Raw genomic sequence first — 27646 nt, 5'->3', positions numbered from 1 at the left:
GGCCGTAGGACGGCGAAGAGAAGACCGCCCTCCACCCTGCGGGCCTGAAGCTCCGCTGGTTCTCACTGCCCTCCATGGGGCTGGCACCCACGCACGGGCACCCACAGACTGCCAGGCCCAGGCCTGCTTCCAGCCCAATGGAGAATGGCCTGAGCATCCCTACCCAGAGGGATGTGGCTGCAGAGTGAGGGGCAGAAAGGAAAGCGGGAAGGAGGAGGCTGGTACAAAACAAAACACAAGGCAGCAGTCCAATAAAACTATGTTTATAAATAAAAACAAGGAGATTGGTTCTTTTTTTATAAAACCCAGCAGGCAGGGCAGGGTGAGGTGAGGCAGGGAACAGGGCTGGGGGTGCACGGGGCAGTGGAGCAGTGCCACCACACTGCGTCCCACGGACACGAGGACAGGCGTGAGGGAGTGGGAGGGGAATGTGGAGCAGGAGGGCACAAGGCAGAGCCCAGGAGCAAAATACATTTCGTCTCTGGAGCATAAAAGAACCACAAACAGAAAGAGTGAAGGAGATGACAGGAGGGCACTGAGGGTGCAGGCAGCCATGGCCACACACCTCCTTCCCACAGCCCAGCAGGAGCGGAGCGGCTCTGAGCACCCATGAGAGAAGGAAGGGTGAGGAGGGTTGGAGCAAGTGGCCCGCATCTCTGTGTGGCCCAGCACAGCTGCAGCCCCTGCCCACAAAGCTCACATCCCTCCCAGGCATCACACACAGGGAATGGGGCAGGGTAAGGCCAGCGCTGTCCCTCTCTGCAGACAAAACAGGGGACCTCTGTGTTTCCCCAGGTGTGCCTTCCCTCACTCAGCGGCTGCATTCTCAGCTCTCAAAGAGGTCCGACTGCTGCATGGCAAGGCGATGGCGGGGCCACAGCTGCCCCAAGGACTGCCCTTGCAAGTGACTGGGGGCAAAGAGCAGGGCAGAGGCCCCCTGTAGGCTTCTTCGGGCCAAGTGAGCACTCGCCCCATGGCCCCACGAGTCCCATAAGGCAGGGGGCACGGCCCCAGTGCCAAGGACAGGGCAGGGGGAAGGAGGGCTCTGCCCTAGGCAAGCCTGGCCCAAGGTAGGGCACAAAAGATGCGCAAACAGCAGCATCTCCCCATTCCCCACAGGCACTGAAGCCCTGGAACATTCAAGCATTGGCTGAAAGGCAACTACAAAGGGATTTAAAATTCATGTAAGGCTGGGCCCGGCTCCCCTCTCAGGGCGTCTTCCGCTAGGGGGAGAAAAGCAGCCATCTTCAGCGCCATGCGAGCACAGCGCCCTTGGAGCTCCGTGTCCTCCTGTCGGGCCACGCCACGCTCCAGCTCTCCCCCCTGTGGGCGGCAGGCTCAGAGAAAGTCAAACACCCCGTAATTCTTTGCTGCTTGACAGAAGAAACACAAAAGGGTGAAAAGAAAGAAGAGATGTTTAGGGCGGAAGGAGTGAGGCAGCAGCGACACACGGGCAAGCAGCACAGGGTGCTGGGATGGATGCGGATTAATGGGGTTAGAGAGGATGGCAGGAGGGAATTACCATCAGGAGGGAATAACCATCAGCAATACATGAGTCTGGTGGCGGGATGGGCTGGTGGTACGCAGCAGGCCTGCCAGGACCGTCCACCCCACTTAAGGAGGGATTAGAATCAAGGTTTAGTTCCATTTATTTTTTTTTCCCTTTTTTTTTTTTTCTTTTAGTTATCAAGACCAAAAAAAAAAAAAAAAAAAAAAACCCAAAAAAACAAGGGGTGAAGCCAGGGCTGGTCCTAGGAGACAAACGATGGGGATGGAGGGGGAAAGGAGGGGCAGCAGACAGACAGGGGACGGGCGCTTCACATTACATCCACAAAGAACTCACTGGGGTTGCCCATGGCCATTCGGAAGGACTGTCTACTGGCTGTCAGTTCGGGGGGCACAGAGGCCAGGTCACGGCCCGGTGGCGCCCCAGGGGGCCCCATGGCTGACGGCGGTGGAGGCATCAGCAACATGGGGGGGCTGAAGAGAGGGGGGAGGCCGGGCGGCCCGTACGACTGCTGGCTGTGGTGGCTGCGGATGCTGTGAGCCAGAGAGTGCTGGCTACGCTGGCTGTGCTGGCTGGCAGGCACCGAGCGCTCGCTGGCCGCACGCTCACGCCGCATGCTGCTCCTCGTGGTGTGGTCTGACTCGCTCCCGCTGCCACCGGACTTGGACTCCCCGGTCTTCTCTCTCTCCTTCCTCCTCTCGCTGCCACTGCGATTGGAACCACTGCTCCGGCTCCCTGCAAAGTACACATGGTGACATTAGGTATCAGCGGGGACAAGCCAGGAAGAAAGGATGCTCCTCCATCCAAGAGAGGACTTGAGCACACTGCAGCACTGCCATCTGTCTGGACAGTCCAAGCTCTCAGTCTCTCAAATGCTGAGTCACGTAACCCTTCTGGAATGCACCAAAATTAAGGCTTTTATGCTTGCTTCCCCCAAACGTAAGGTGTTGCCTAAAGGAGCACCCTTCTCCTGCTGCATCTGCCCACACAGGCACGTTTTGATATTTTCCACTCACCTTCACTGTGCTGGCTGCCTGCACTGCCCCCTCCGTAGCTGTAGCTTGGGTCAGGGAAGCCGGGATGGGGGTTGTATGGGTGAGGCGGTGGATACTGATATGGGAAAGCCATGGGCCAGGGTGCAGCTCCTGGGTGTGGGAGCGGAGCCAAAGTGTCCTGATCTGAAGCACCGCTGGAGCCATCATGATCGTGAAGGGACAGATTAGCCATGTCTGCAAGAAAGCAGAGAAGAGGGGCTAAGCCAAATGGAAAGACAGCAGCATGTGATGCTGAAGCTCTATGTCCACCCTCACAGGGATAATGATGGGGCACGCAAGGAGATTAAATGACCTGGCACTCTCCCTGCCACGAAATACAAGCATTTGCTCTTCCTGGCTGGAAAACAGTTAGGGCAAAACAGAATTGTCACATCAGGAAGGACCACATCACAGCTATCTTTTACTTCGCCAGTTAACTCCCACTAGCCCCCTCATTTAAGCAGAACTCAGTTGTCTGAGCACCAGCCCTTTCCAACCCTGGAAATACAGGACCTTGAAACAGAGTAGGAAAAGACTAAGATTATGCAGGTGAAATGATCACAGAGCATGTGACACTGTCAATGCTGCTTCCAACTTCACAAACAAACTGAGCCATTCTTCATCCCACCCTACCAGAGTCTGCAGAACAAGGAGCTCAGCCTGAGGGTGATAACTGTAGGTACGCCCTCATGGTGTTAGCAGAGCTCTGCAGGGCTTTCTCCCCCTTCATCCTTTCTCTCCCACCCAGGCCAAAAGTCAAGTGTCATACTTCCACAGAGGTCCCCGAAGATGTAATAGCACTGTTCAGAGAAGGTGATTTTGTTCACGGTGTGTCGGATGTAGCCAGCCTTCAGCAGATTGCTGGCGTATTTGCGGGATTCACGGCGGTCTGTAAAGCCCTCCACATGGTGATACAGCCAGTCCACCACATCCGAACCTGCCACCAAATGTCAGAGTTAAATACGGGCAAGAGGAAGACAGGGGCCCTTGACCCAGTGGGCCACAAAGTTGGTTAAAAGCATAAAAAAGGGACTTCACAGCCAACGGTTCAACCTGTGATGACAGCTTTGTTAAGTCAGTTTACACTGAAGAGATGCTCCCTTCATTAATGTTTTCCTGGGAGACAGAACACCCACCCCCCATCTCCCTGCCTCTGCTGGAAGCAGTACAGTCTCTTACCAATGAAGGCATTGGGGATGGTGATCTTCAGCCACATGCGATCACGCACCTCCAAGCCTGACTCTGGTGAAGCCATGGCTTTGACAATGGTGGCCATGTCACTGTGGATGGACAGGTGAAAGTCATCGAGACCTGTGACGCAGACAAAGGGAAGGGCAGCAGAGATGAGAAAAGACACAAAAGACAACAGTGCCAAATGGAAGAACCACACGCATGGGAGGAATGGGCCAGGGAACAATACATCGTAGAGAGCCTTGTGGTGCATGCTGACATAACCCCCTTCCAGCCTTCACATGTTATCCTTCACAAATCAGTCATTTCTTAACGTGCAAAAAAGTCTCCTTCCTTCCAGCCAGTCTCAAGCAGCTAAGATCTGCTAAGATCCCAAGCAACTGCCAACAGAGCATGGGAATTCACTGCTCCTCATAAACTTAAACTTCTGTCTTTTTGGCCCAGTTAAGCTCTTCAGACCCTTGCTTCAGGCTCTGCAGACTAGAATTACCCAGAATCTTGAGAAAGCAACCAAAACAGCCCTGAATTCTGCAGGTCCCTCCCACGCCACAAGACTTTGTCCTGCCCTATCTGCCCCCTGGGAGGGCCTTGCTCCAGTGACAAGCTTAATCCCTCAGACTTCACACTGCCAGGTGATAGGCCCCAACTGCTCCCTGAGCCTCTTCTGTGCATCTGCCACAGCTCCTGGATTGCATCCATGATCTTCTACTCTCCTTAAGCAGAAGACTGAAAAACGTGGTTTAAATTCACCCAGCCAGATCTCCCATTGATCCAAGGACCTCCCTGGTGACAGCCATCTCCCACCCACTTCCTTGGCAGAGCAGACCTTGCCCAGCCCAGCTGTCCCCAAGCAGATGTATTGCTCCCCTTAGAGCACAGTGAAGGTGTGGAAGCCGTGCAGCGGGAGGAGCACGGAGGCACAAGGACTTACGTTCGGTCTCTGGGATGGAGCTGGTGATGGAGGAGCTGGTGGAAGTGATTGTGCTCATGGATGGACTCATACCGTACGCTGGGTAGGTGCCAGTCATCGCTGCCGTGTGAGACACCCAGGCTGCTGGGTCAATGGGCCGGATAGGCTCACCTGCAGCGAAGAAGTCAGTTAGCAACTATAAGAAATTATCTCCTTATCCATTCAACCTCACGGGAGGGACAGGGACTCAGCACAGCCCATTCCATCCCCAGTATCTGCCGGGACTCACCCGGATCGGAGCATGGAGAGTCTGGCCCAGCCCAGATCCGCTGGGGAGCAACTGGGAGAGAAAGAAGAGAGGGAGGGTCAGCAGGAGAGGTGCAGAGGGAGAGATCCCCCTATGGCTCAGGGAGGGGTTTCTCTTTCCTCTGGCGCTCCAAGCAAGTGACCTCCCTGACCCAGTGAAACGCGTCCCCAGCGTGATGTGGGAATGAGGGCTGGGCCTATGGGCATTTTGGATTGGGAAATGCATAGCAGCCTCCCTACAGGAGAGCTGAAACCCCATCAAAACCCAATTCAGTGCCATATGGAGCCACACACACACACGGGAGGAACAAGACAACAACCAAGTAAGTGCTTAAGGCAGGGCTCTCACATGAGCTGGGCACCAGCGTTAAGGGTGAGTCAGCTATCCACTTACTCCTGGGTAACGAGAAGCAGCCCCGGGGGCTGGGGTCCCAGCACTTGGCCACCGTCAGGGTGATGGGCCTGCAGCAAAAAAGGCATAAGTTAGAAGAGCCTGGTGGCACAAACCTCTGTGTGATCCATGGCATTTGCTGTATGCTGGTTCTCTACTGACAGACAGAAATTGCCAGCTCAGTGCCCTTGCTTCTCCCCCTCCCCCCCCCTCCACTTTGGCTATAGGTTTCCTTAACAGCATGGACAGAACAATGTGGCAGCAGTAATCCTACTGCTAGCCAGCCAAAGCAAAAAGATGACACAGTATACCCAGAAAAAGGGACATACACCACCACTGTGATGGCTCCAATTCCTGCTTTGGGCATGAAAACCCAGGAAGTAAAGCAACACACAAATCTTAAGTTCTGAGTTCCAGCAGATCTGCTGGCAGAGGTGGCTGGAAGACATGATTCACACACCCCAAGCATACACTGTGCATCCGCTCATGGATGTAAGGAGCAACCTGAGTACCTACCCCGGCTTGTGCACAATTTCCCTCAGCACCCGCACAGCATCATCATTGCTCATGTTCTCAAAGTTGATGTCATTCACCTGCAAAAAACACAAAGGGGTGAATCTCAAAGATGTGACTAGAGGCTGAGCTCGTCACTCTGCCCAGCAGTGATTCAGCTTCCCTCTTCCAAGAGCAGCTTCCTGGGTTTAGCTTGCTTAAGTGCACAGGGAGGCTTCTGGGTCTTTTCTTACTACTATTCTAGTCTCAAAGATGGAGGTACGTGGGTGTGAAGTACCTGCAAGAGCATGTCTCCCGGCTCAATCCTGCCATCAGCTGCCACAGCACCGCCCTTCATGATGGAGCCAATGTAAATGCCTCCATCACCACGCTCATTGCTCTGTCCCACAATGGAAATGCCCAGAAAGTTATATTTCTCTGCGGAAGGAAAGAAATAAAACACTGTGAAGCAGCAGGCATGAGCAGTCCTAACTTCGGACAAACCACATGCTAATAGTCACTTCTTCTACTCCTCTCTCCTAAAATCCTGGAATGCAGAAAAACTCTTGAGATACCCAAATGCTCCAAGACATGCTATTTTCCTAAGGAATCCATCCCCTCACACTTACTCATGCGTGTTCTCTTTGCCCCCTTCCCAGTTCCCTCTCCACCACCCATCTTGCACTGCAAAGACTGCAAGTTCCAGGCACATCTCCTACTCACCCATGTTTAGTGTGACCGTGATGATGTTCAGGGACATGGTAGAGTCTGTGATGCTGCTAAAGGATGATGACTGCAACATAAAGAAAACACGAGATGTCACCTGGTGCCTCAGTACCATTCCCCGACCCAATTCCATTCACCTGTACTCCTTTCATCCCCCCATGGCACCACAATCACAACCCACAACCCCAGCCTCATGCTGACAGCTTTGTAGAGCCAGAGTGCATCATCCACAGCCCTTATGACCACTCCACTGCCAGGAGAAGGTCTGTGGTCCCACCTCTTTGCGCTACACTGGCTCCACTGAAGGGTTTACAGCAGCCTATGAAATCTCACTGCTTGGATGCAACCTGCTCAAGGTGGTGCTCACAGCAAATGCAGCTGAATCCCTGATCAGCCCCAAAGAACTAAGTGAAGAGATCCACTAGGCAGCCCACTTTGCCCTGCACTGCCCTCCCCAGGACAGCCAGCCCCTGGGTACCCGCTCAATGCGTGGAGCCTTCTGTTTCCGCCTGCGTCGCTTGTGCCTCCTCATTAGACGGGAAGCACTGCTTTGCTCTGTCGAACTGCTAAACCTAGAGGCAAAAGTATGAGTCAGCTCTTCTGCTGCTGGGATGATGGCACTGGCAGCAAGTCACAGAAAAGAGCATGTGGAATAGAAGATTGCAGGAGAAGAGCATGTATGTGCAGGAGAAGAGCATAGGGAGACAGACAATAACACAGGGACTTGCTGGGCGAGTCAAGACAGTAGCAGGTCTGTGCAAGGACACTGGCACTCAGGATAACTATGTCCTGCAATGGCATCTCAGAGCTGAGAGGTGGTGGGAAGCCTGTCAGGACCTAATTTCTCGTACCTGCTGGTGGAGTCATCTTCATCTGAATCGAAGAAGCTGGTGGTCTCCAGCTCACTGCTCATGAGCGTGGAGGAGCTTTCGTACCCGCCCAGGTCTCGGCGCCGTTCTCCCTTCACTGTCCCATTCACTCTGGGTGCTATGAAACAACAAGGCTCAGCATGCTTAACACAGGAACAGGGAAACAGCTCCATCCCCTCTGCAGGGCTCATGGCAACATTCTCAAAATGAATCCTCCTCAAAATCCCATCAAGTATAGGCCAGCTCTGAGCACACACAAGGATCAGGTTCATTCTCTGTGGGATACCTCTTCCACTACACTAGAGAATGGGAAAAAGCTGATGGGGCACTAAGAACAAGGCTACTAAAACTGCATAAGACTATTGCAGCGGGTTCTTTGGTAGACTATGGACCAGCACAAAGTGACAAGGCTATAGCACAGTCTGCTTTTCAACTCAGGAGTGAGGTACTGTTGTCTCTCTCTTGCTTCTGGAGCACTTCTTACAGGAGATGTCTCTTTTATCAAAAAAATTTTTATCACCAAGCTCTGATGCAACACGGCTATTGCTTCAGACCACTGAACAGCCCTTCTGTGCTGAGAAGGTCCTAAATAACAGGCAGAGCCACCCCATATATGCAGCTGGTGCCCCCAGCTATGCCCAGCAAAGCTCCTGCCATGTTGTTAGCACTCACCATGCTCAGGTCCATCTTTCCGACGAGGTCGTTCCCTTTGCGACGACACCACTGAGTCCGTCTCTGTCTCATTGTCCAAGTTTTCCCGACTACCCCCAGTATTAGGGCTGCAATGAAATAAAGGGACAAATAAGTCCAGAAATGGCCCAAGAAGGCTCTCTCTACCACTTAGCATGAGCCTGTACTCATCAGCTGTCTCCCTCCTCAGAGGGGCAGGAGGAGAGGTAGTGGAGAGCAATCACAGCACATCTAGGTGTACAGGGCAAGGGACTGTGGGAGGATGTCAGCTCTTTGCCAACTTCCCTGCACTACTTTCAGCCCGCCTTTGCCTACTGAATAACATAGCCCCACTTTGAATCTGCTCCCAGTCCCACCACCCTTCCCTATGGCTGGCTGTGATTCCTGCCCATTTGGATAGGAGTGTCCCAAGCCTTGCTCTTCCCAAGCCTTGCTCTTCCCACCTTGACTTACAGCAAAGCCATCACAGGTCCCTCAGAAACCAGGACAGGTGTCCAGGTAACTTACTGGAAAGAGGGGGGCCTGGAGTCTCCGATTCCTCCCGTGCGTTCCATGGAGGGTGGCAGCTCTGTCTGGTTATCGGCACAGACTGACCCAGCATCTGAATGGGAACCCTCTGCAGACACCAGCTGGAGGGATGAGAGACAGAGGATGAAATGGCTGAGGGAGTGGGAGAACACTTGCAAGAGCAGCCAAACGAGTTGGCTAAAATCCTGTCTGGCCCAGAATCTCATCTCTGACAGCAGACGACAGCAGATGCCCAGGAACGGGTATGGAACAGGCCAAGCATGTAGCAACGTTCCCCTCAACGCCCTCCCAGACACTGGCTATCTGTATCTCAGGAATTCCTGACCCAGCAGGGTAGCCTGGATGGCCAGCAGTCCTGCTTAGAGACTGACATCACCTCCACACTCACACTGCACAGTTTTTAAGCTAAGGTAATCTTAACACATACCCTGTGGCAAGGAGTGGATTCCCCTTAATTATTCTTACATCAGAAGAAGGCAGCTACCAGTCACTCCTTCCCTCTGTTTTAACCAGCCTCTACAGCTTGGCCTTCAGGCTGTGGGACCCAGCAGGAGTTTCACATCTCCCACCAATGGGAGGTGGGTGTAACAGAGCTCGGGGATGAGGTGTCAAAATTTCTGCAGTTTCCCTAGACAGGGTCAAAACCCAGGAACTATTTACACTAGCTATGCTTTGAGGCAGTCCAAGTACAGCTACTGCTCTGCCTCTGGATCTAAGATATCACTGAATTCAGGGCTCAGGGATGAGATGGAGCTTCTCCTGGGGAATGATATCGCCAATGGGTGAGAAATCAAATGAAATCGATAAGCCTGGCTGAGCTCAAAGAAAAGTGGTTTCCTCAAAATCCATTCCCTACGCAGATTTGCCCTCTCCCCACCTCTGAGCTGCACTGTGCTGGATTAATTTCAACTGGGCAGTAAAGCAACAGATAGCCTTTTCCTTTCAAGATACATTCTTGGACCCTCAAAGCAGAGATGAGAGAGGATCCAGGGAATGAGTTCCTGGGGAAAGGCTAAAGCTTGCCAGCAAGGGAAGATCAATTTCCATCTTTAAGAGCTTTCCAACACCTTTTCTTTCTTGTATTTGTGTGCACCATGCTGTTCCCTGCACAGCAGGGGCAAGCAGCGGGGTGACTCTCTACCAGCACTGGGGGGGGCAACAGAGCCCTGCACCCTGATCTGCTCCTGTCTGGGTCAGGACAGAAGGATCATCAAATGGGCTGGAAAGGAACTGACAGCTGCTACCTGAACTGTAACACTCAGTGCAAATCATCCCTCTGAGGACTGGGGATGTCATGACAAAGACCCCGCAGCACATCATCAGGGCAGGGAAAGAACAGTCAGGGAGGCACTGGGAACAAAGAAAGGGATGCCAAGACAGAGCACCCCGAGAAATCCTCAGCCAAGGGAGCAGACAGGGCAGAGAACACCCTGGGGTGCCAGAAGCCGCAGAGCCCGTCCTACAGGCCCCGGGACAAGCCCAGCAGCTCCTGCCCTCACAAGTGTCTAACCAGCTCTCCTCTCACACCTAGCTCAGCCCTCCCTGCCTCCAGCATGCTCCAGGCACACGCCCAGAGCCCAGCTCCGCTTCTGGCCCCTTCTTATCTTCCCAGGACACATCCCACTGCCCGAGGGCTGCATCCCTGCTCCGGCTGCCACCATCTGGAAGCACATGGGAGAAGAGATGCTACAAGTGGTCAACGCTGCCTAGGGAAAACTGATAGTGTTCTGTGCTTGAAGGCCTCAAGTCAAGACCAGGCAAATAAATGTGGACAGAAGGAGCCAGCTGCAGGTAGCTGTCAAACAGCACTGAGGGGAGGGGGTGTTTGGGAGCAGGGGGAATGCTCCTGAGGCTGGGATTTCCTGCAGGGAAGGTACTGAAAACCACCCTACACTTTTCCTGCCTCCTTCACTGTCAGGAAATATTCACTCAGATCCCAGCCCCTATCTTTTCTTCTAGCTAAAATTAGTACCAAGTCCCTAAAATAGCTTCATTCCAGCCTGTCTGGCACAAGCAGCGAAGCAAATGCTCTCCTAGTCCCAAACCACTCACAGACAGTGAGACTCAATAAGGAGAGAAAAAGGCTTCATCAGATGTGCACAGAGGTCTCCAAGATCACTGTTACCCTCTGTGCCAGGAGTGTTGGCGGAGGTGCTGACCCTGGGCACCGTGCCTACGAACAGCCAACATTTCAGAGGCTGCAGTAGCACAGCATTCCAGCAGGATGAGAGCTCATGCTAATGCTCCATGGGCAGCTGAGACCCATCAGCCTCCTTGAGAGCCACTGCAAAGAAAGCTAGAGGCTGCACAGAGATATGAAGCACAACAAAAAGCACAACGGGTTAAAAAAAAACAAACGTAAGCAACGGAAAGGGCTCAGAGCTCTGGGATATCCTGGCAGGGCATGTGAAAACAAAAGGCTGCTGGAAATGGAGGAGTGGGGAGATGTCTGGGGCTTGGGCAGCCACTAGAGGGAGGGCAGCACAGCCTAGCTGCTCTGTGTGGGAGCCTGAGCCCCCTGTTCTGCAGCTTGCAGGCAGCTCAGCACTCCTTGGTGCCACCACTCTGCCTCACTGGTTGATGCAGGTGTAAGAATTTAGGTCTTATCCAGCCAGATTTGCAAGAGCCTGGATATCTTCCACTGTTTATGGACTATTTGTCAGCACCTGGGTCTTGGTTCTATTTCTGGGGTAGATTCACACAACCTGATCAGCACAAACTGCAGCTCAGCAGAGGGGAAAAAGGGATGATGACCTGTGGAGACCAAATACCCTCTTCCCCCCTGCAAGCAGAGGGTCCCCTGTGGGGCACAGGCAGGCATGCGGACAGGGGGCAGAGCATGTGCATGGCACGGCACGAGAAGCTTGTTCTGCAGCTGCCCAGGCAGTACCTTTAGTCTTCAGGGCAGCCCAATCCAGTCGGCTTCACCAGCACTAGAGTCACTTAAGCCCTTTGTCACCGGAGCAGGACTTTCCTTGGAAAGCTGACCCTGCCATAGGGGCACATGGGTTACAGGCTGGGACCACCACCTCTGCCAAGCAGCCCTTACAGCCAGCTCTTGGCAGAGGTATCCCACATCTTGCCTGGCACAGGAGACCCAGCACCACACAGCGCAGCCTCCAGCAGAGAGTCTGGAGCATAGTAATCCAGTTCATCAGCTTCATTAGCAGTTAGCACTTTGACAGTACAGAGCAGTCCCCGTGATTTAGTTGGTGCTATGCAATCAAATGGTGGCTTTCAGAGAGAGAAGGCAGCAGCAAGATAACGAAGGGACATGCTTACCCACGACACCACCCGGCCATTGAAACAGGGAAGCTTGGCATTGTCATCCGAGATTTCCTCTTTCACCACCCTGTGAAGGAGAGCAGTCTGTTAGAATGGGACCCAGAACCTCAGAGAAAAGGCGACCTTCCTTGTGGGGAGCGTGCACTCAACATACAGCCCAGGCTTTGGGAGGGGGCAGAGAGGGACTGTGTGATCCCCTCTGTGTCACAGCCACCACGGCCAGGCTGGAGGGGAGAAAACCAGGGCAGAACAGACTCCCTTTGGGTGCATCCAGCTGTCTTGCTCTGGATTCAGTTAAAAAACAAAACAAAACAAACTAACAAAAAAAAAAACAGATATAAATTTCCGCTTACTTCTCAAGAAATGCATAATTTAAACCTCTTTTAAAAAGATGTGAAATCATCACAGCCCATGCCAGAATCATCTAACAGATGAAAGCGAAATACATGAAACACGCTGCCTCCCAAATGCTGCTGTTGCTTTTTAATTACATACATAATATTTCAACATGGCATCAAGCTTTGTAGCTGTGCCGCGATGTCATCTTCCTGCATTACACAAGCAGCTGCACTGCTATCACTCTTCACACTGAAGGAGCACTGATTTCTTTTCCCCCCCCAGCAGCACAAACATCCATTTTCTTCTGTGTTAAATATCTCTGGGCACCTAAAGACTTTTTCTCCAGTCAAAACCAACTTGTAGTACTAGTTAAACATAGTGAATCTATCTTTGATAGACACACTGAGGTGTAGACGTTCCCGCTCACTGCAGGGGAGTTGGACTAGATAGCCTTTAAAGGTCCTTTCTAACTCAAATGATTCTACAATTTAATGGCAAAACAGTCTTCAGCAAGCTTATTTTCCTCTATGCTCAGTGACGATGAGGATACAAGTGTGGGACAGCCCCCTGGGCACACAGGCCAACCCTTCAGCCCAGGCGAGCTGCCTCTCCCTGCTCCCGGTGCGCACCCAGCCTGGCCACGCTCGCATCCATTCATGCTGTCGCCAGTAGCCTGGAGCCCATCCAATTCCTAGAGAGAGCTCCAGGCAGAGCCAACTTCCAGCGCTGCACGCTGCGTGCTCGGGGACACAGAGTCTGGTCTGTGGCTGCAGGGACGGGGTGATATATTTGCAGGGTCAAGGTGACCAACCGCTGGGTGCAAACGAACTGTTCCTCTTTCAGCAGGGCAGAACAAGCAGCCTCTGTCTGAGCACTCAGCGCTTCGTCACCTCGCTCCAGTCCCAGACACCCTGGGGTCAGCACTCCCTGCCCACCTCCACAGAGCACCCCTCTCCCAGCCCTGTTCCTTACTCTCCAGCTACCAGAGCAGGGTGAACTATATACTTAGACTCCGCAGAGCAAAAGCTGACAGTGGAGGGTTGGGCACAGGGATCTCCCTGCAGCTCTGCTCCTGCCTGCCGATCCTCAAACCAACCCCAGCTATTGGGATGCAGTACTCCAAAACCCTGAGCTGCACAGCTGTACTTCTGCCTGCGTTCTCAGCACCACAGCCGGCCGATCAGCCTCTGGGGGAGCTGTGTGCGGTGCCACGTCTCTCCTTGGCAGCCATGTGGGGAAACCTCCCCATGGATCAGCCCTGAACTGCAGGATCTTTTGGGAATCCCCAAAGGGCAAACTCGGGTGGTGTTCCAGCTCTCTCATTTAGCAGCCTGGGGAAAACATCTGCTCTATGCTGATGGCGGAGGGACTGTTTTATTTTTACCATCAGGACAGCCCAATTTGGGATTTTCCCAGGTTTGCAGCCCTGCTGGGGGTGTGTGCAACGCGGCAGGGAGTGAGGGATGGCGAAAGCTCCCTGCTGGACGGCTGCAGCCCAGGCGAGCCTGTGTCTGACCTCCCCTGGGCGACAAAAGCTTCGCTCCACACCAACGTGCTGTGGACAAACCGTGCACTGGGCGCCCGGCCCAGCGTTCCCAAGTGCTCATCTGCATTGAATTTTCCAACAAAGAGACCTGCAGGAGGGAGGGAGGGAAAGAAGGAGGGACAGAAGGAGGCAGGGTGATGGGGAGGCAGGCGGAGTGGGCGGATGATTCAGCCTCCATCCCCAGCGACACGGGGGCGGCTGTGCGGGGCCAGGCCGAGGGGGAGGAGGGGACGAGGCTCTGGTTGCTGCAGGAGTTGGGCTCGGGTTTTACAGAGGAGAGTGGAGCCTGCCAAGGCTGACACAAGCAGCACATCTGCTCCCATGCAGCTGGGGGAAGGGTGGAAAGGGAGGGGGAGAAAGCCCAGTTCGGCCCTCATCCCATCCCCACGCTCCGGATAAAGCCAGCAGATCGTCTCTCCGCTGGCTGGGAAGGTGCCATGCTCCCAGCTTTCCTCCTGCTCTGCTGGCAGCCAGCAACGAGGACACAGGGACGGGCAGGCAGACGCTGCCTTCTCTGGGGAGTCCCAGAGCAGCTCAGGAAGTCAGAGGGTATTTTATACCACGCAGTCATGTCCTAGGAATGAAGGGAAGGTGGGGAAAGAGCGAGAGTGCGCACAGGAGAGGAGGCGGCAGTAAAAGCCGTCTCGCAGAGCGCTGCGCTAGAAGCTGCGCTGAGGTTACCAGCACACAGCTGCTGAGCTCCATCCAGTCTTCCACCTCCCTCTCTCCCCTCCCTTCGGTGGCCTCCAGCCCAGCCCGGGCTGCGGATACAAGGCAGTTTCTAGCTGCAGCCAGCGCAGGTCTCTCCTGAGCAGGGCCCGCCAACCACAGAGGGTCTGACGGAGAGCTAAGATGGAGTAGCACCAGCTGACTGCCTGGGGAGAGAAGGAAGCCCGGAGGCACAAACCAAGGCACGGCCGGGAGGGTTTGAGTCTCAGCCTTGGATGCTCAGCAAGCTTGGCAGCAATCACTGCTCCTCTCCAGCAGCTCTGTACCCCAGTTTGCCTACCTAAGGGCAAGATGCTCAGATAACAGCAATCACAGGACCCAGCAGTGATCAGAAAAGCTGCATTTCGGTCAGCACCGAGAAGAGACGTGAGAGAAGGGAACCCGTCACCACGTCAGACAGCTCGATGGCGAGGATGAAAAGGAGTTTTGTCACTAGGGGAGGTGCAGGCATTGAGAACACAATTAAGTGTTGACAACTGCACGTTAAAAAGAAGATGTAAAACCAGTAGAGCAGAGGAAAAAAGATCTGTTCCTTTGTTTAGTTCAATTATTGAAAGCCCTTCACAGAACAGTGATACTTCTTCCAAGATCATAAAGACAAGAAATTAAATGCTGACATTAACCCCCTCTTATAACTTCACAGAAGTGCAGTCTAGGCAGATTGCACCTCTGACCTTACCAGCCCCCATCTCCTGCAGAACCACAGGAAAAAAAATTAAGTCAGGAGACGTTCCTATCTAATAGCACAAGCTTCAGATATTTGCACACCAAAAAATGTGATCTCATTTTCAAGTCCTGTAGTACACACACGCCTTAGGGCAGGGATGTCTTGTCTCCAAACGATTGTATAGATTAATGATGCTGAACAGCACAAGGAAACACCTTCATGTGTTAGTATCCAAATGCAAGCATTGCTGAGCTCTGGAGCAAAATCCTCCTCCCTTCTCCAGGATCAAGCACTGGGGCCATGAGGTTGAGCTCTGCAGTCCTATTGCCAGAAGAGAAAATTGGACAGGGCAATTCTCCAACCGAGTTGAGATGTCAGATGGAAACTCTTCGCCTGTTAGGTCGAGCTCAGACACAGCACGTGTGCTTCCTGCAGGGATACAATCCCCTCCAGGGCTGCAAGTCCTACCCAGGAATACATAAGGGGCAAAACCCCTTCCAGCACTGTCTGTATGTGGGCTCCTGTTCAAAAACACAACACACAGCTCTGCATGGAGCAGGAGAAGCCATCTCCACTCTCCTTGTAAACCCAGGGCAGTTTACAAGGTTTCCTCAGAGTGCACATCACCACATTTCAAGCTACTGCCTGCACTCAGGAGCAGGGACACGGTGCCTAAGAGCAAAAACACGAGAACAACTTCTTCCATTTTCAGCCTGACACCTCTCCAGCCTCCCTCAGCCACACTCCCAAAGCATCCCCATGCTATCCTCTTGGTATCCCCTGCCCCAGTGACATCTGAAATGGCAACTGTTTTCCCCAAGAACTCCTACCAACACACTTACAGTCACTCCACTGGACATACATCAGGAAATGCTTGGCTCCAGCAGGACTTGTGCTCACTCACCAGATGGGAGATGACAGGCTTAGTGCTCACCTAGCCCAAAGACTGGAAAAGGAATGGCATTTGGGAACAAGCTGCCTGGCCTTGCAGGCCTGCCCTGGAGCACTCCTTATCAAAGAGAAGTTAAAGCCTTGGATTTCAAAGCGAGCCGACAAGCCCCTCCTGCTCTGCAGTGCCCATCTGGCTGCAACAAGGCCGACAGGACAGCCCTCACTGACCTGGGGAAAGCTGTGTGGGGCTGCAGGAGGCACCTCCACTAATTCATCCTGCCCAGCGAGCTCTCAATCCCAGAAGGATGCTGGGACTCACCATCAAAGAAAGCATTCTGCAGGGCCCTGAAGGTTGGGTGACACTCACAGCCCTTTGAATTGGAAATCAGGACAAACGGACTTGCCTGCAGAAGCCCAGCCAGACTCTTCTCTCTGATTTCAGCTCCCCAAGAACTCCAAGAGCTGTCTGCACAGTCCAGCATGAGGGTCACCTACACACCTACATCCCTGCCGGGGCAGGGAATGGGACAGGGGAAACTCAGCCCGCACCGCGAGGAAGGTGGGACTGGGCCTTCCTTCCTATCCTGGCCCTTGGCGGAGGGACGCCAAGTCAGTCCTGCTTTTTCTTAACAGCAGGCAAAGCTCCTGCCAAAAAAGTGCTGCCGCTGTGGAATGTGCTGGGCTAGCAGTACAGCTCATTCCTGGAAAAGCATCAACTCAGTGGGAGAGCAAGGAGAGGAGGAGAGGGGAAAAAAGGGAAGAGGGGGAGGGTGGGAAACAAAGTCTGAACACCCAGACCTCCCCACCTGGGAGGCTGGGAGCTGCCCCATGACAACCCACTTGCCAGCACTACCTGGTCCCAGGTCCCACACAGCAGCCCTGCCCAGCACCTGTCTCTGCTCTTGGAGCACCTTTCTGCTGGCCAGAGTTGGGCTGGGAAGGCACAGACCTCAGTAGGGAAGAGCGAGGTTCATTTCTCCTGGTGTGCTAAGAATTATCTTGTATTTAATAATGCACTAGGAGGTGGCAAATCAGCCTCTATTCACATCCCTCCCTCAAGAGCTAACCAGCTCACACTTACCCTCTCCCGGCACAAACAGCTTCGGGGTGTCCAAGGAGACCTTCCAATCTCCCACCTGGTGGGGAGAAGGCACTGAAAAGAAGAATGGATAATGACTGCTCCTACTCTCCCTACCCAGCTGGGCTACCAGCAGCAACAGCTCTGCTGACTGGGTCTACCATACAGACAACCCCTGTAAAAGCAACAGCAAGTCAACGCTCCAAACTTGACATCCTATCACAAGGCTTTTGCCAAAGAAAATGAGAAAGATTCATGCAAAGAAGAGCCTTTCAAAGCAGCGGCAGATGCATAGTAGCACAGACAGAACGTTGCTGCTGATCACAGGCTATTGCAGCACCATGAAGAAAGCACAAGCAGTGATACTACACCCCCATGGTCATGAAATGCTGAAGGAAGGAGAGAGCGTGAAGGGATCTGAATGGTCAGAACCACTTCTGACCATCACTAGGTCAGGGACACGCATCCTTTTCTTTTATCTCCAGAACTTGGATAACTTTGGCAAAACACAAAATATTCACTCTCAGGAAGTCGTCAGCAAGCCAGAAAGAACTTGGAGGAAAGCAAAACATAAAAACACACTTTAAAAGGCTCAGTCTACTGGTAGATGACACCATTTCAAGGCAGAGGAAGGCTGGCTGCTTCACCTGACCTCCTGCCTTTGATGGAAGGAATGATACAAGTATTCCCTGTACAACCAGAGAGCAACTGGAAAGTATTTAAGCAGCCTTCCATGCACATCACTTCTTTTAGCTAATACCAACCATCTTCCCCTGAAGATATAGGGAAGAGCAACACACCGAGCAGAGCAATCTCCTACCAAGCTCCATTTCCCCAGCCAGCTGAGCTGGTCCTGCAGTCAGCACACAGCAAACAGGCACATTCTGTTCAACTGCTGGAAGGAAAAGATGAGATGCTCCCGTCCCAACCTAACCAAACGTGTGCTGGCACACAATCCTCAGCTTAAGATCCAGAAATCAGGTGACAGCTAGTTGTAAAGCAGGAGCCAATCAATTACTGTAAATTGAAAGCAATCTAATTAGCCAAGAAACAGGGAAAATGCAAGCTGTCTCCACCCTGCTGCTGGCTTATTCTCCGCAGTGGAAATTCCCACTTCTCTTTCTACTCTTTACAAAAGCCCAGAGGACTCCTCTTGACATTGGATGGATGTTCTGCAGGATAAAGCACTGTCCAGGCAGCCAGGAGACGGTTGTTTGCCAAAGACTCCTCCAAGGGAGCTGCAGAGCATTCCTGGCACAGGGTGCAGGGACAATCTGGAAGGAAGGCGTTCCTGCGATCAGCACAGCTTGTGCCATTGAGCTGCCTGTCTAAGTGATGACTGCCATTAGTCAGTAGTCTGAGCAAGGTGCCATGGACAGAAGTCAGCCTGAGCCTGCTGGGACTTGCCTCCCCACCAAGGAGCCTCTTCAACAGGAGGAAAGGCTTTCCTGCAATTTAGAAGCAACATACCCCACCTCGGAGGGAAGAAACCCAACTCAGAGCTGCTTTTCTCTGACTGCTCATTCTCGAGCCTGACCTGACCCTGCTGCACAACACTGCAAACTTTCCCACCTGCCACTCCAACAGCTGCACTGCAGGCTGGAGAGTGGCCAGCGGCCTCCAGGAGTCACTGCCACACGTGATGCAAAACACTGTTCTTCCAGAGAATCTCAGAGCCAAGGCTGCCAGCAACCAGGTCCTCCAAGGATGGAGAAGCGTAACAGAAGGCAGCACAATCTGCTTGCAGTTACAAATATCCTGTGAGCTCAGTAACAGCCATTAACTGGTCACTGTACACAGCCACCTTCACCACGCGTCATTACTGCAAATAGGGCCATTTCCTGGGTCAGTGGATCTGCTGATAAATCAAGTTACAAGACCTTGGTTTTGAGCTTACTAATTTCTGTGACATCAATATCAGATTTCCACAAAGCACTTCTCCTTCACTCACGTGAAGTCACTACAAGCACTCTGTGTCAGCCAACGGGGAGCTCGCACGGCCTGCAGGTGACACAAGCAATCCCCACCTCCAGACAACACACCTACCACACAGCTCCCTGTACCAGAGCACGGGCACTGACTGCACCAAAGGCAATGCTGTAAGAAGAGACCAAAAGATTTGGAAACATCCCAGGCTGGCAATACCAGCCCATTCAAGAAGACCGCTGCAGCAGGACCCCAGACTCAGGCATGGGAAACGTGCAGTGGTTCTGAGCCAGCTTGGCACATGAGACTCAGTGTGCAGCCCCAAATGGATACTACATACCTGTGCAGTACGTACCTGAGCTGCCCCAAGGAAACCCAGCCAGAACGTACCTTAGGCTGAAGCAGGTGCTGCCTCCTGAACTTCCTCTGTCCCTTTCAGGATCCCTGGGCAGGGAATAACTGGATTTATGTAACCTAAAGAGTTTCATGTCATTCCACAGCTCACTCTGGAAGGAAAATTATCTCACACGAGCCCCTTCAGGTGCATTTACCAGCTCCCTAAGACAACAGGGAGGCCTGCCACAGGGGCGTGCAGCTCCTCAGAGCCACAGGAGTCATTAAGAATACATTCAAATGACCCAATGCAGTGCAATGGCAAAGCTTCCTGCACAGGTTCCCAGCACAGCACAGCCCCAGCCAGTCCCATGGGCAAGTCTATGAATGGCACAAAAATACTGGCTGGGCAGGACTGAATGAACTGGGACAACTTGTTAGCTGCATGCAAACAGCAGGATGGAGTTTGCATATCCATCACAGCTTCTGGAAAAGAAAAAAAAAAATTTCAGTGTAAGAAGCTGCTGCACCCTGAGGCCAATACAGCAATCAGCCATTAGTACAGCAGCCTTCACCTTGCCCAGCCTGCCACAAGGAAATGAGGAGCACCCAAGCCTCCTTTAGCCAAACCCTGAGCTCCAAGGCTATCACAGAAACAGCTGCCAACCACCAGAGGGGCCACGCAGCACACCAGTTCCTCTCCAGACACTGAGGGCGAGTCACAAAACAGAGGAAAGCCTTTCAGCACAGCAGTTGGTGCCAGTTCTGCAGAAGCAAACCTCTGCTTCTCTCACAGCTCCTGTCCTCAGCCAGGACTGGGCTCCCACCGCAGTGATCTGGTCATTGCTTGCTGCATCTTCTTGTCCTCCAGTTCTATTGAAGCCATGTGCAGACGAGCCAGGAGATAACCAACAGAATACTCAGTGGGGCAGGATACCAACCACTGCTTCTGCTGCCTTCAGTAGTCAGCCTGGGGAAACAATGCCTCTGGCACATCTTCAATAAACAACCAATACACTGACAGCCCAACCCGCCCCGTGACACAGGACACAACAGGAAGGTCAGCATCAGGCATCTCTGCCTGCCAAACCCTCCAGAGAATTTCAACCATTGCCAGATGGGCTCAATGTTATTGCTACCAAAACAAAAAAAAACAGTGATGGAAACAAGTGATACTGAGAGCTTCAGATCAGAGGCTCAGGAAGATATTAGCACGGCAGCTGCATGAGATTTCTAGTGCAGCTCTTTGCAGACAGCAATACTGCACTCCTAGAGCATACAGACAAAGTTAGGGCTCACTCTGCTTTGTAACAGCTGGGGACAAACAGTGACACAGCCACTGTGTGCCACATCCCCTCCTGGAAAACCACTGGGGTCACAGGGCAGGCCCCAAACAACAAACAGGGGATGGCTGGAGGAGGAAATCCATAGGAAACACCAGAGAAACACAGCCCTCACTGCTGCCTCATCAGCTGTGCGGTGTGATGCAAAACTGTGTGACAACATGAAGGCGATTTCCTGCAGGCACAGCTCTCTGTGGGCTTTTACACAAATAACCCAAACCACAACACTGTTGTATCTACTTGGATGCAGCCAAGGGTGGAGGAGCAGCAGTTCATTATGGCAGAGACCCTCACAATCCAATTTTCTCTGTCAATACTCAGTTCCTTTTTCCCCAAGTTGGCCAAGAACAAAAGTAAGGAACGTTTCAATTAAAAACACAACTGAAAACAATACCTCTCCAAGTAAAATGCTGGTTCAACACAACACCATATTTTGGTAGTTCAATAAAAAAAAAAAATTGGCATTCAATTAAAAAAAAAAATAAATAAATCCTGACCAGCTCTGCCTGCAAACAAGTTCAATAGCTGCTGTAAAGCTTCATTGTTTGCATAGTACAGACAAGGCCTTAGGGAAATTGGTCTGCAGCCCAATTTGGCTAACTTGGCTTTCAGAACACCACCCCTGGGCAGAGAAACCAGGCTGTGACTGCCATCCAACGTGGCCTTCACGAGCACAGCCCCAACCACAACAGACGGAGTCGGACACCTCCACCTCCAGAGCACAGCTGGGTCTGAGCAGGGACAGAAAGAACATATCATAAAATCACTGAATCGCAGAATGGTTGGGCTGGAAGGGGCCTTAAAGCCCATCCATCCCCACCCCCTGCTGTGGGCTGGATCCAGGAGAACATAGGTGTTTTGATGCAGTTTTAAGTCCTTCGAAGGGCTCAGGTTCGAATTTCTGTCCCACCACGCACAGAACCGAGGACTGGCCGGCTGCTGAGATGCAATGGCCACAGCGCAGTGGGGCAGTGCTGCTGCTGACAGAAGCACTGAGCGTACAGAAGAGTCGCACGCAGTTCTGGAGGAGCTTCAGCTCACTTACAGTCTCAGCACAGACTTCTCGCCAACCCCTCCCTGTGTGATACCCACACTGACACGGAATCACCATGGGAGCATGGGACAGGCAAAGGTCTTCTGCAGACAGTAAAGTTTCCAATTCAGAAAACAAAGCAAAAATGAAGCAACTCCCCCAGGTTCGCGCTACAAAGACCTGGCAGGAAGGCGGGGGCACCGTGCCAGCAGGCTTCAGACGGACACCGCTTATTAAGCTCAGGATCCCTTCTCCAGCTCCGAACGATTCCAGCCAGAAGGACAGTCACTCCTGGCATCGATCTCAAAAAAAGATCCTGCAATAAAAATAAATCACTCAGCCTTTCAGTGAGCGTCAATGCGTTTCCCCATGCACATGTGCAGGGGGTGAGGTCGCCAAATACCAACGGCATCTGACCCCTGTGCTGGGAATTCCAGCAGCGCCCGCTTTGTTCTGCCTCCAGAACGCTGCCCTAATCACTGCTTCATAGCCGGCTTCGTAGGGCAGGTGATAATTAAGCAGGTCTGGATTAGATACCGGGCTAGGGATTAGTTCAATACCGATTTCCACTTGACAGTTGAGACCTCACAATCACGGCAGCTCTGAAGCTCAAATTGCAACCGAGTCCTGCAGAGAAGAGGGAGAAGGCAGCAGCGGAGCAGCACCACCCCACACTGTGCCCCAAAGCTCCAGGTCCTCCCAGCAACGCACGGCTGAGATCCCCATGCAGGAGGAGTGGCCCTTCAGCTCACCTTGACCAGGCAGAGAGAAGCAAAGCCATCACAAAGCACGCTTTGCCCAAACACCTTCTCCACACAGTGGAGAAATTCAGGCTTTCAGACGCTCTGGGGTTTATGGACAAGGAGACAGAGCTTGAAGCCACGTACTGAGAACTTACCTGGATGCATAAATCACTCCTTTACCTGAAACTGCTTTTTCAGCACGCCCCTATGGAAACCCCTTTATTGACAGCACTGAGTAGCATCAGTTACAAGAAAAAAAAAACAATTCATGGGATATCACCATTCAACAGCATAAGAATGTCTTCAGCTGTAGCAGCCAACACTCTGAGATCCATACAGACATTCTCGTGCCCACAGAACTCATAGTGTCAGCCACACGAGCACTGCAAGAACATCCATAGCATGGATCAGGAACAAAGAAATTGAACAGCTTCTTCAGAGGTCCCTGAAAGGCTGCGAGAGGAGAACACGGAGCTCACCAGTGGGCAGAGCATGGCACTGCCCTCTCTCCTGCTGACCAGCACACAGATCTTACCTGGAAAGCACAGGATGAAAAGACTTAAGCCAGAGAAACAAAACCTTCCTTGTCTGAGCAAGGCAAAGGATACTCTCATATTTCACAGCAAAGCACATGCACACAAAATAGCTCAGGTCCAAGAAGAATACACCACATCTACACGCTGCTGAGCTTCCACCATCGGTGCTCAGCTCTTCCTGCTGTTTCCAGTTCTTGGATTAGCTAAACATGAAGTCAGCATGGGTACAAGTGTCCACACCTGAAATCACTGCTCCGCACAGCTGTGCTGAGGCAAAGAAGCACTGCAGCTTTCCTACTGCTCTCCCCTCAATTAGAGGAATTCTTGTTTCTCCTCCTTCCCACCTGGGCACGGCACCATTCTTAATTTGAGGCCGACCAGGATGAGCCCCTGACATAGCCACCCTGGAAAGCCTCCGTTCCCATTTCCAAGGAGATGTAAACACTGAAGCTGCTTCATCACTGCCCTGATTCTCAGGGCAAACAAATATTAACAAGATAAACAAAAGAATGAAAAATCCCACACACCAAGACTGCAGCTGAAACGCTGCCCTGGGGATGGGCAAGCTGCAGGGAACGCTGGGCTGGAGATGCACAGTCTCCAAAGAGGAGGAAGAGAGAGAAACCTATTCAATCTGAGCACCAGAGGTGAGAGGAAACATTGGATTAAGCCTTGCAAGGTCCATTCCAACCAAGCAGCCATGCTGTGATTCTATGAAAGGGGCTGAGGGATGAACGCACAGCCCTGCAATGCCTTTCTTTGGCACACAGCTGCTGAGCACAGCCAGCATTCATCTCTTGCTGGTTTTCACTAATGGCTCCAATATTTACAGGCCTATATGGAGCAGCTGATGTTCCTCCTGCCCTTCTGTCCTGCCTGTCCCCACAGACCAACTGATTGCTTTCTCGCTTTCTCCCGGACACCAATTAGCAGGGATCCCAAAATATTTCCAGTGCTGCCTAGGGCTCCACAGCGTCTTGGAGACAATGCTGCAGCTGGACTGCTCCAACCCTTCCCTGGCTTCCTTCAGCTCTCTGGAAAGGAGAAAAGACCCGAACAGCTCTACCCTGATGGGGCAGCCCCGGTGTCACCGGGAGAGGTTTCTGCCCTCCATTCCATGCAGTGCTTCAGCACAATGGGCCAGGACCTCACCCACATCCCAACGGATCTCTTCCAGCTGCAGAACCACCTTCCCTTCCCAAAGTCACTTCTTCCCAGAGGAGCTAGCTGAAATCATCCTCATCTCCCACATTCCTGCACATTTGACCTCACCAGGTCTTCCTGAGCCATTCTTCCTTCTCCCTCCTCGTACCCTATGTGCTTTATCTTCAACTTTCATTAATCCACCATCTGCCTCCTCTCACGGAGCCTTAAAGACACAGAGGAGGATGAAAAAGCACAAGGCAGAACATCGCTGCCACCAGACCCCTCTTCCCAACTCAAGACACTGCTATTTATTACTAAACTTTGTTTATAGCTGTGCAGACACCCTCCCACTCACATGGCAGTATTTCATTCAAGACAAGTTTGAATTCACTTCAAGAACATTTCAAAGGATCCCAAAGCATTTGTTTACAAACAGCGTGTGCTGAGAATGGAGAATTCACTTCTCCCACCACTGAGACATGGTCCCCTCAGAGCCGAGGAGAGGCAGCTGTTCCGTAGCACCCAACAGCTGAGGGACAGGAAACCATCGGCCAACAACTGATAACACAGGGGAGATTTATGGAAAACGAGGGCTGAGGACTTCTATTTGGCTGGAGAGAAGGGGGAAGCTGTTGAGGGCTGCAGCTCTTTGCTGGGCCTGGAGGAATGCAGGGAGGCGAAGCGTCCCAGACTGTGGTCATAGGAGTGACTCCAACTTCCAAGCCTCATCTGAAAGCTGGCACCTCCCGAGCTAACGGGAACCTGGGCACCGGGATGGCTTGGCTGCAGAGGGGAGAGCACCCCCTGCTGAGGCAGCCACACGGCTTTCCATCCAAGCCCCAAACAGGCCCAGCCCTGTGTAACTTAAGGCAGGAGTCAAAATCGCAGCCCAGGGAGGCATTTTGGCACGGCACGAAGACACTGGGAAGGCTATAAAACTGAAAGCTCTCTGCAGTCCCAGCCTCCATCCGCAAGACCTACTGTAAACACTCAATCTTCAGAGGAGGAAAAAATGCAAAGGGAAGGAGATCACGCAACTCTTTCAAACAGCAAAGCGCTAGGGACGGTGACGGGTCACGTGCTGTGGAGGCCAAGAGAAGCTGTGAAGGGAAGGGTGCTCCACAACAAAGCCAGAGGAGAGCCAGAGGTGGGAAGAACCCGGGCAAAACAAAGGGTGTCACCAAGAAACGAGGCTCAAACAAAGGGTCTCGCTGAGATCTGACCTCATGGGGCTCCCCAGGACAGTCAATGACCTCAAGGAGACAGGAGGCAGCAGCTCCAGAGCAGATCAGTCAACACAACTGTCCGTGGTAGGAGCGTGGTAGGACTGACTGCCTCATATCCAAACAACCACACGTGATGGAAAGAGCAAAGAAAAAAACCACAAAAACACGGGTGCTGGAGGAGAGCTGCCCCAACAGGGGACACAACAACACAACAAGGCAGGGCTGCTCCCCTCTTCCACACAGACCCTGGACTCTGTACGTCCACTGAAGTCACGAGAGAGTGGAGATGGAGCACGGGACATCTCCTCCGCTTTGCCCAGAGCTGGGCAGCACATGGAGAGCTCTCAATCCCCTCGCGCGAAGGCAGGAGATGGCTGGTTCCCTTCCCCATCCCAGAGCCGGGGAGGGGAGAAGGGACTGCCAAAATGGACGGTGCTCCCCAAAATGGATGGGAGGAGAGCCACGCCGACCCGGGCAGGGGCCGCGCAAGGAGCGGTGCCCTCGCACCCTCCCCGGGTGCACACAAAGAAACGCCCGGCCTTCGGGGAAAGGAACGGCGACGTTCGGGGGTCGTCACCACCGCTCTCGGCGCCCCGCGCGGGGCCGAGGAGCCCAACCGCGTACCGCCGAGGCCGGGGGGCTCCGGGGTTCCGCGCCACGCGACCGAGCGGGGATGCGCACACGGCGGGGACCCCGGCGCCCCGTCCCACCGTCCCACCCCCACGCTGCGGGGCGCGGCGGAGCCGGCTGAGCCCCAGCCCCGCTGAGGGCCCGGCCCGGGGCCGCGCTCACCCGAAGTCGTCGTCCATGGACTTGAAGTAGAACTTGTAGTTGGGGCGGTTGAGGAGGCCCTTGAAGTCGCCGAGGGTGACGCGCTCGGCCGGGATCGGCAGCTTCACCAGGTACGGCGTCTCCTGCTCGTCCAGGTGGTAGATGATCTTCGTCTCGGCCGCCGCCATGGCGCCCCTGCCCGGCCGCCGGGCCCGCCGCTCCTCCGCCCCCGGCCCGGCCCGAGACCCCTGGCCGCCTCCCGGCCGCCTCCCGCCGCGGTCCCGCTCGGCCCGGCCCGGCCCCCTCCCGCTTCGGCCCGGCCCGGCTGCGGCCTGCCCGCGCCGCTCCCCCCTCGCCCCTTGTTCTGCGGGTCCCAGCGCCGCCCGGACGCACCGCGCACGCTCCGATCCCGCGGCCCCGCCCCCCGCCCGCCGCCCCGGCCCCACCGGAAGCGGAACCGGCGCCCCACGGGGCCGCGCTGCGGGCAGGGACCCCGCGAACCCCCGGCCGCTTCACGGCGCGGTCCCGTCCCGCGGCGCCGGGCGAAGCATCGGCGCTCCGCGCGCCCCCAGGCGCGGTCTCCAACCGCCCTCCCTTTCGGCTTTGTTCCCCCCGACCCCCACGGCGGCGTTTCACGCGAACGGACACCCCCGCACCCCACGGGCTCTGCGCTGCCGCACGCAGCCATTCTGCCGCACCTCCGCGCTCTCCTCGTGCTCCTCGCACCCTGTCTGCACCTTACAGAATACGGGATGCGTTCTGCTCTTCGCGATGCGGCGTGTACCCCACATCTCTGCTGTCCCCATACCGTAGGGCAACTGTGCCGATCCAACTCTGCGCCTCACAGCCTCCCTGACAGCCATGCACAGGTCACAGCATCAGCCCTATCCCCCACTTCGCCTCTAAGCAGCACGGAACTATTTCCTCGTTCTAAGATGTGTGCTATTGTTAGCTGAAACACCGGGAGAAACGCATCCATCAGACGAGTGCTGTGGCCTTAATGCTCACACAGCCCGAAGAAACACGGCAACTCTGCAGTCAAGGCTGACCTCAAAGGCATTTCTGGCCTTCCAAACACAAGCTTTGACAGGAAGCAATAGAAACCATCAAGCTACTCCCTTGATTAAGCAAAGCAATTAATGCTTCTGTAAAAAAGTACGCATTCACCTGCCCATAGGAATGCTGAATTATGCCAGAACTCCATGCTAGAGAGCCTTGAGTCCTTTTTGTTGTTCTATTCTGGGCACATCCAATACAATCCACTCCCCTGCCCTATCAGGAGGGCATGGCACAGTACATAACCAATATTCACACTAGTTCTCGTCATAGCAAAGAAAACGCAGATTTCATAGGATTTCCGTAAGCCTGCACAAAACTGACCCTCATTCGTGTCAGGATTCTAAGTTCAGC

The 27646-nt window shown here is 53.6% G+C and overlaps 1 protein-coding gene across 7 annotated transcripts; it reads right to left on the bottom strand.

The window, feature by feature from the left end:
- Positions 1-247: 247 nt before the first annotated feature.
- On the bottom strand, positions 248-26650 carry DVL3 (dishevelled segment polarity protein 3). Of its 7 annotated transcripts, none has more exons than XM_085233470.1 (17): positions 26258-26650; positions 11927-11996; positions 8624-8745; positions 8099-8205; positions 7409-7544; positions 7036-7129; positions 6555-6624; positions 6130-6269; positions 5856-5932; positions 5298-5410; positions 4932-4982; positions 4664-4813; positions 3721-3852; positions 3311-3478; positions 2524-2736; positions 1844-2242; positions 248-1370 (listed from the first exon to the last, which is right to left on the bottom strand). In XM_085233470.1, the coding sequence occupies exons 1-17, from the start codon at positions 26422-26424 to the stop codon at positions 1339-1341; spliced, it is 2241 nt and encodes a 746-aa protein (XP_085089596.1). In that variant the 5' UTR covers positions 26425-26650; the 3' UTR covers positions 248-1338. The 7 variants fall into 7 exon arrangements, with proteins under 7 accessions (XP_085089596.1, XP_085089597.1, XP_085089599.1 ...); XM_085233471.1 differs by having other exon boundaries at positions 5343-5410; positions 26258-26649; XM_085233473.1 differs by lacking the exon at positions 4932-4982 and having other exon boundaries at positions 26258-26649.
- Positions 26651-27646: the final 996 nt, after the last annotated feature.

The sequence above is a fragment of the Meleagris gallopavo genome, chromosome 11, assembly GCF_905368555.1.
Source record: "Meleagris gallopavo chromosome 11, MGAL_WU_HG_1.1, whole genome shotgun sequence".
Lineage (NCBI taxonomy): Eukaryota > Metazoa > Chordata > Aves > Galliformes > Phasianidae > Meleagris > Meleagris gallopavo.
This window is presented reverse-complemented; position numbering and strand designations above follow the sequence as displayed.

Excerpts from the sequence above, each read along its gene's own strand:
- DVL3 (XM_085233470.1), bottom strand. The coding sequence starts at position 26,424 with ATGGCGGCGGCCGAGACGAAGATCATCTACCACCTGGACGAGCAGGAG. Across the intron at positions 8,206-8,623 it reads TCCAGGCCCCCCTCTTTCCA|CCCTAATACTGGGGGTAGTC; the intron begins GTAAGTTACCTG and ends ATTTCATTGCAG. Across the intron at positions 5,411-5,855 it reads GAAATTGTGCACAAGCCGGG|GCCCATCACCCTGACGGTGG; the intron begins GTAGGTACTCAG and ends TTTTTGCTGCAG.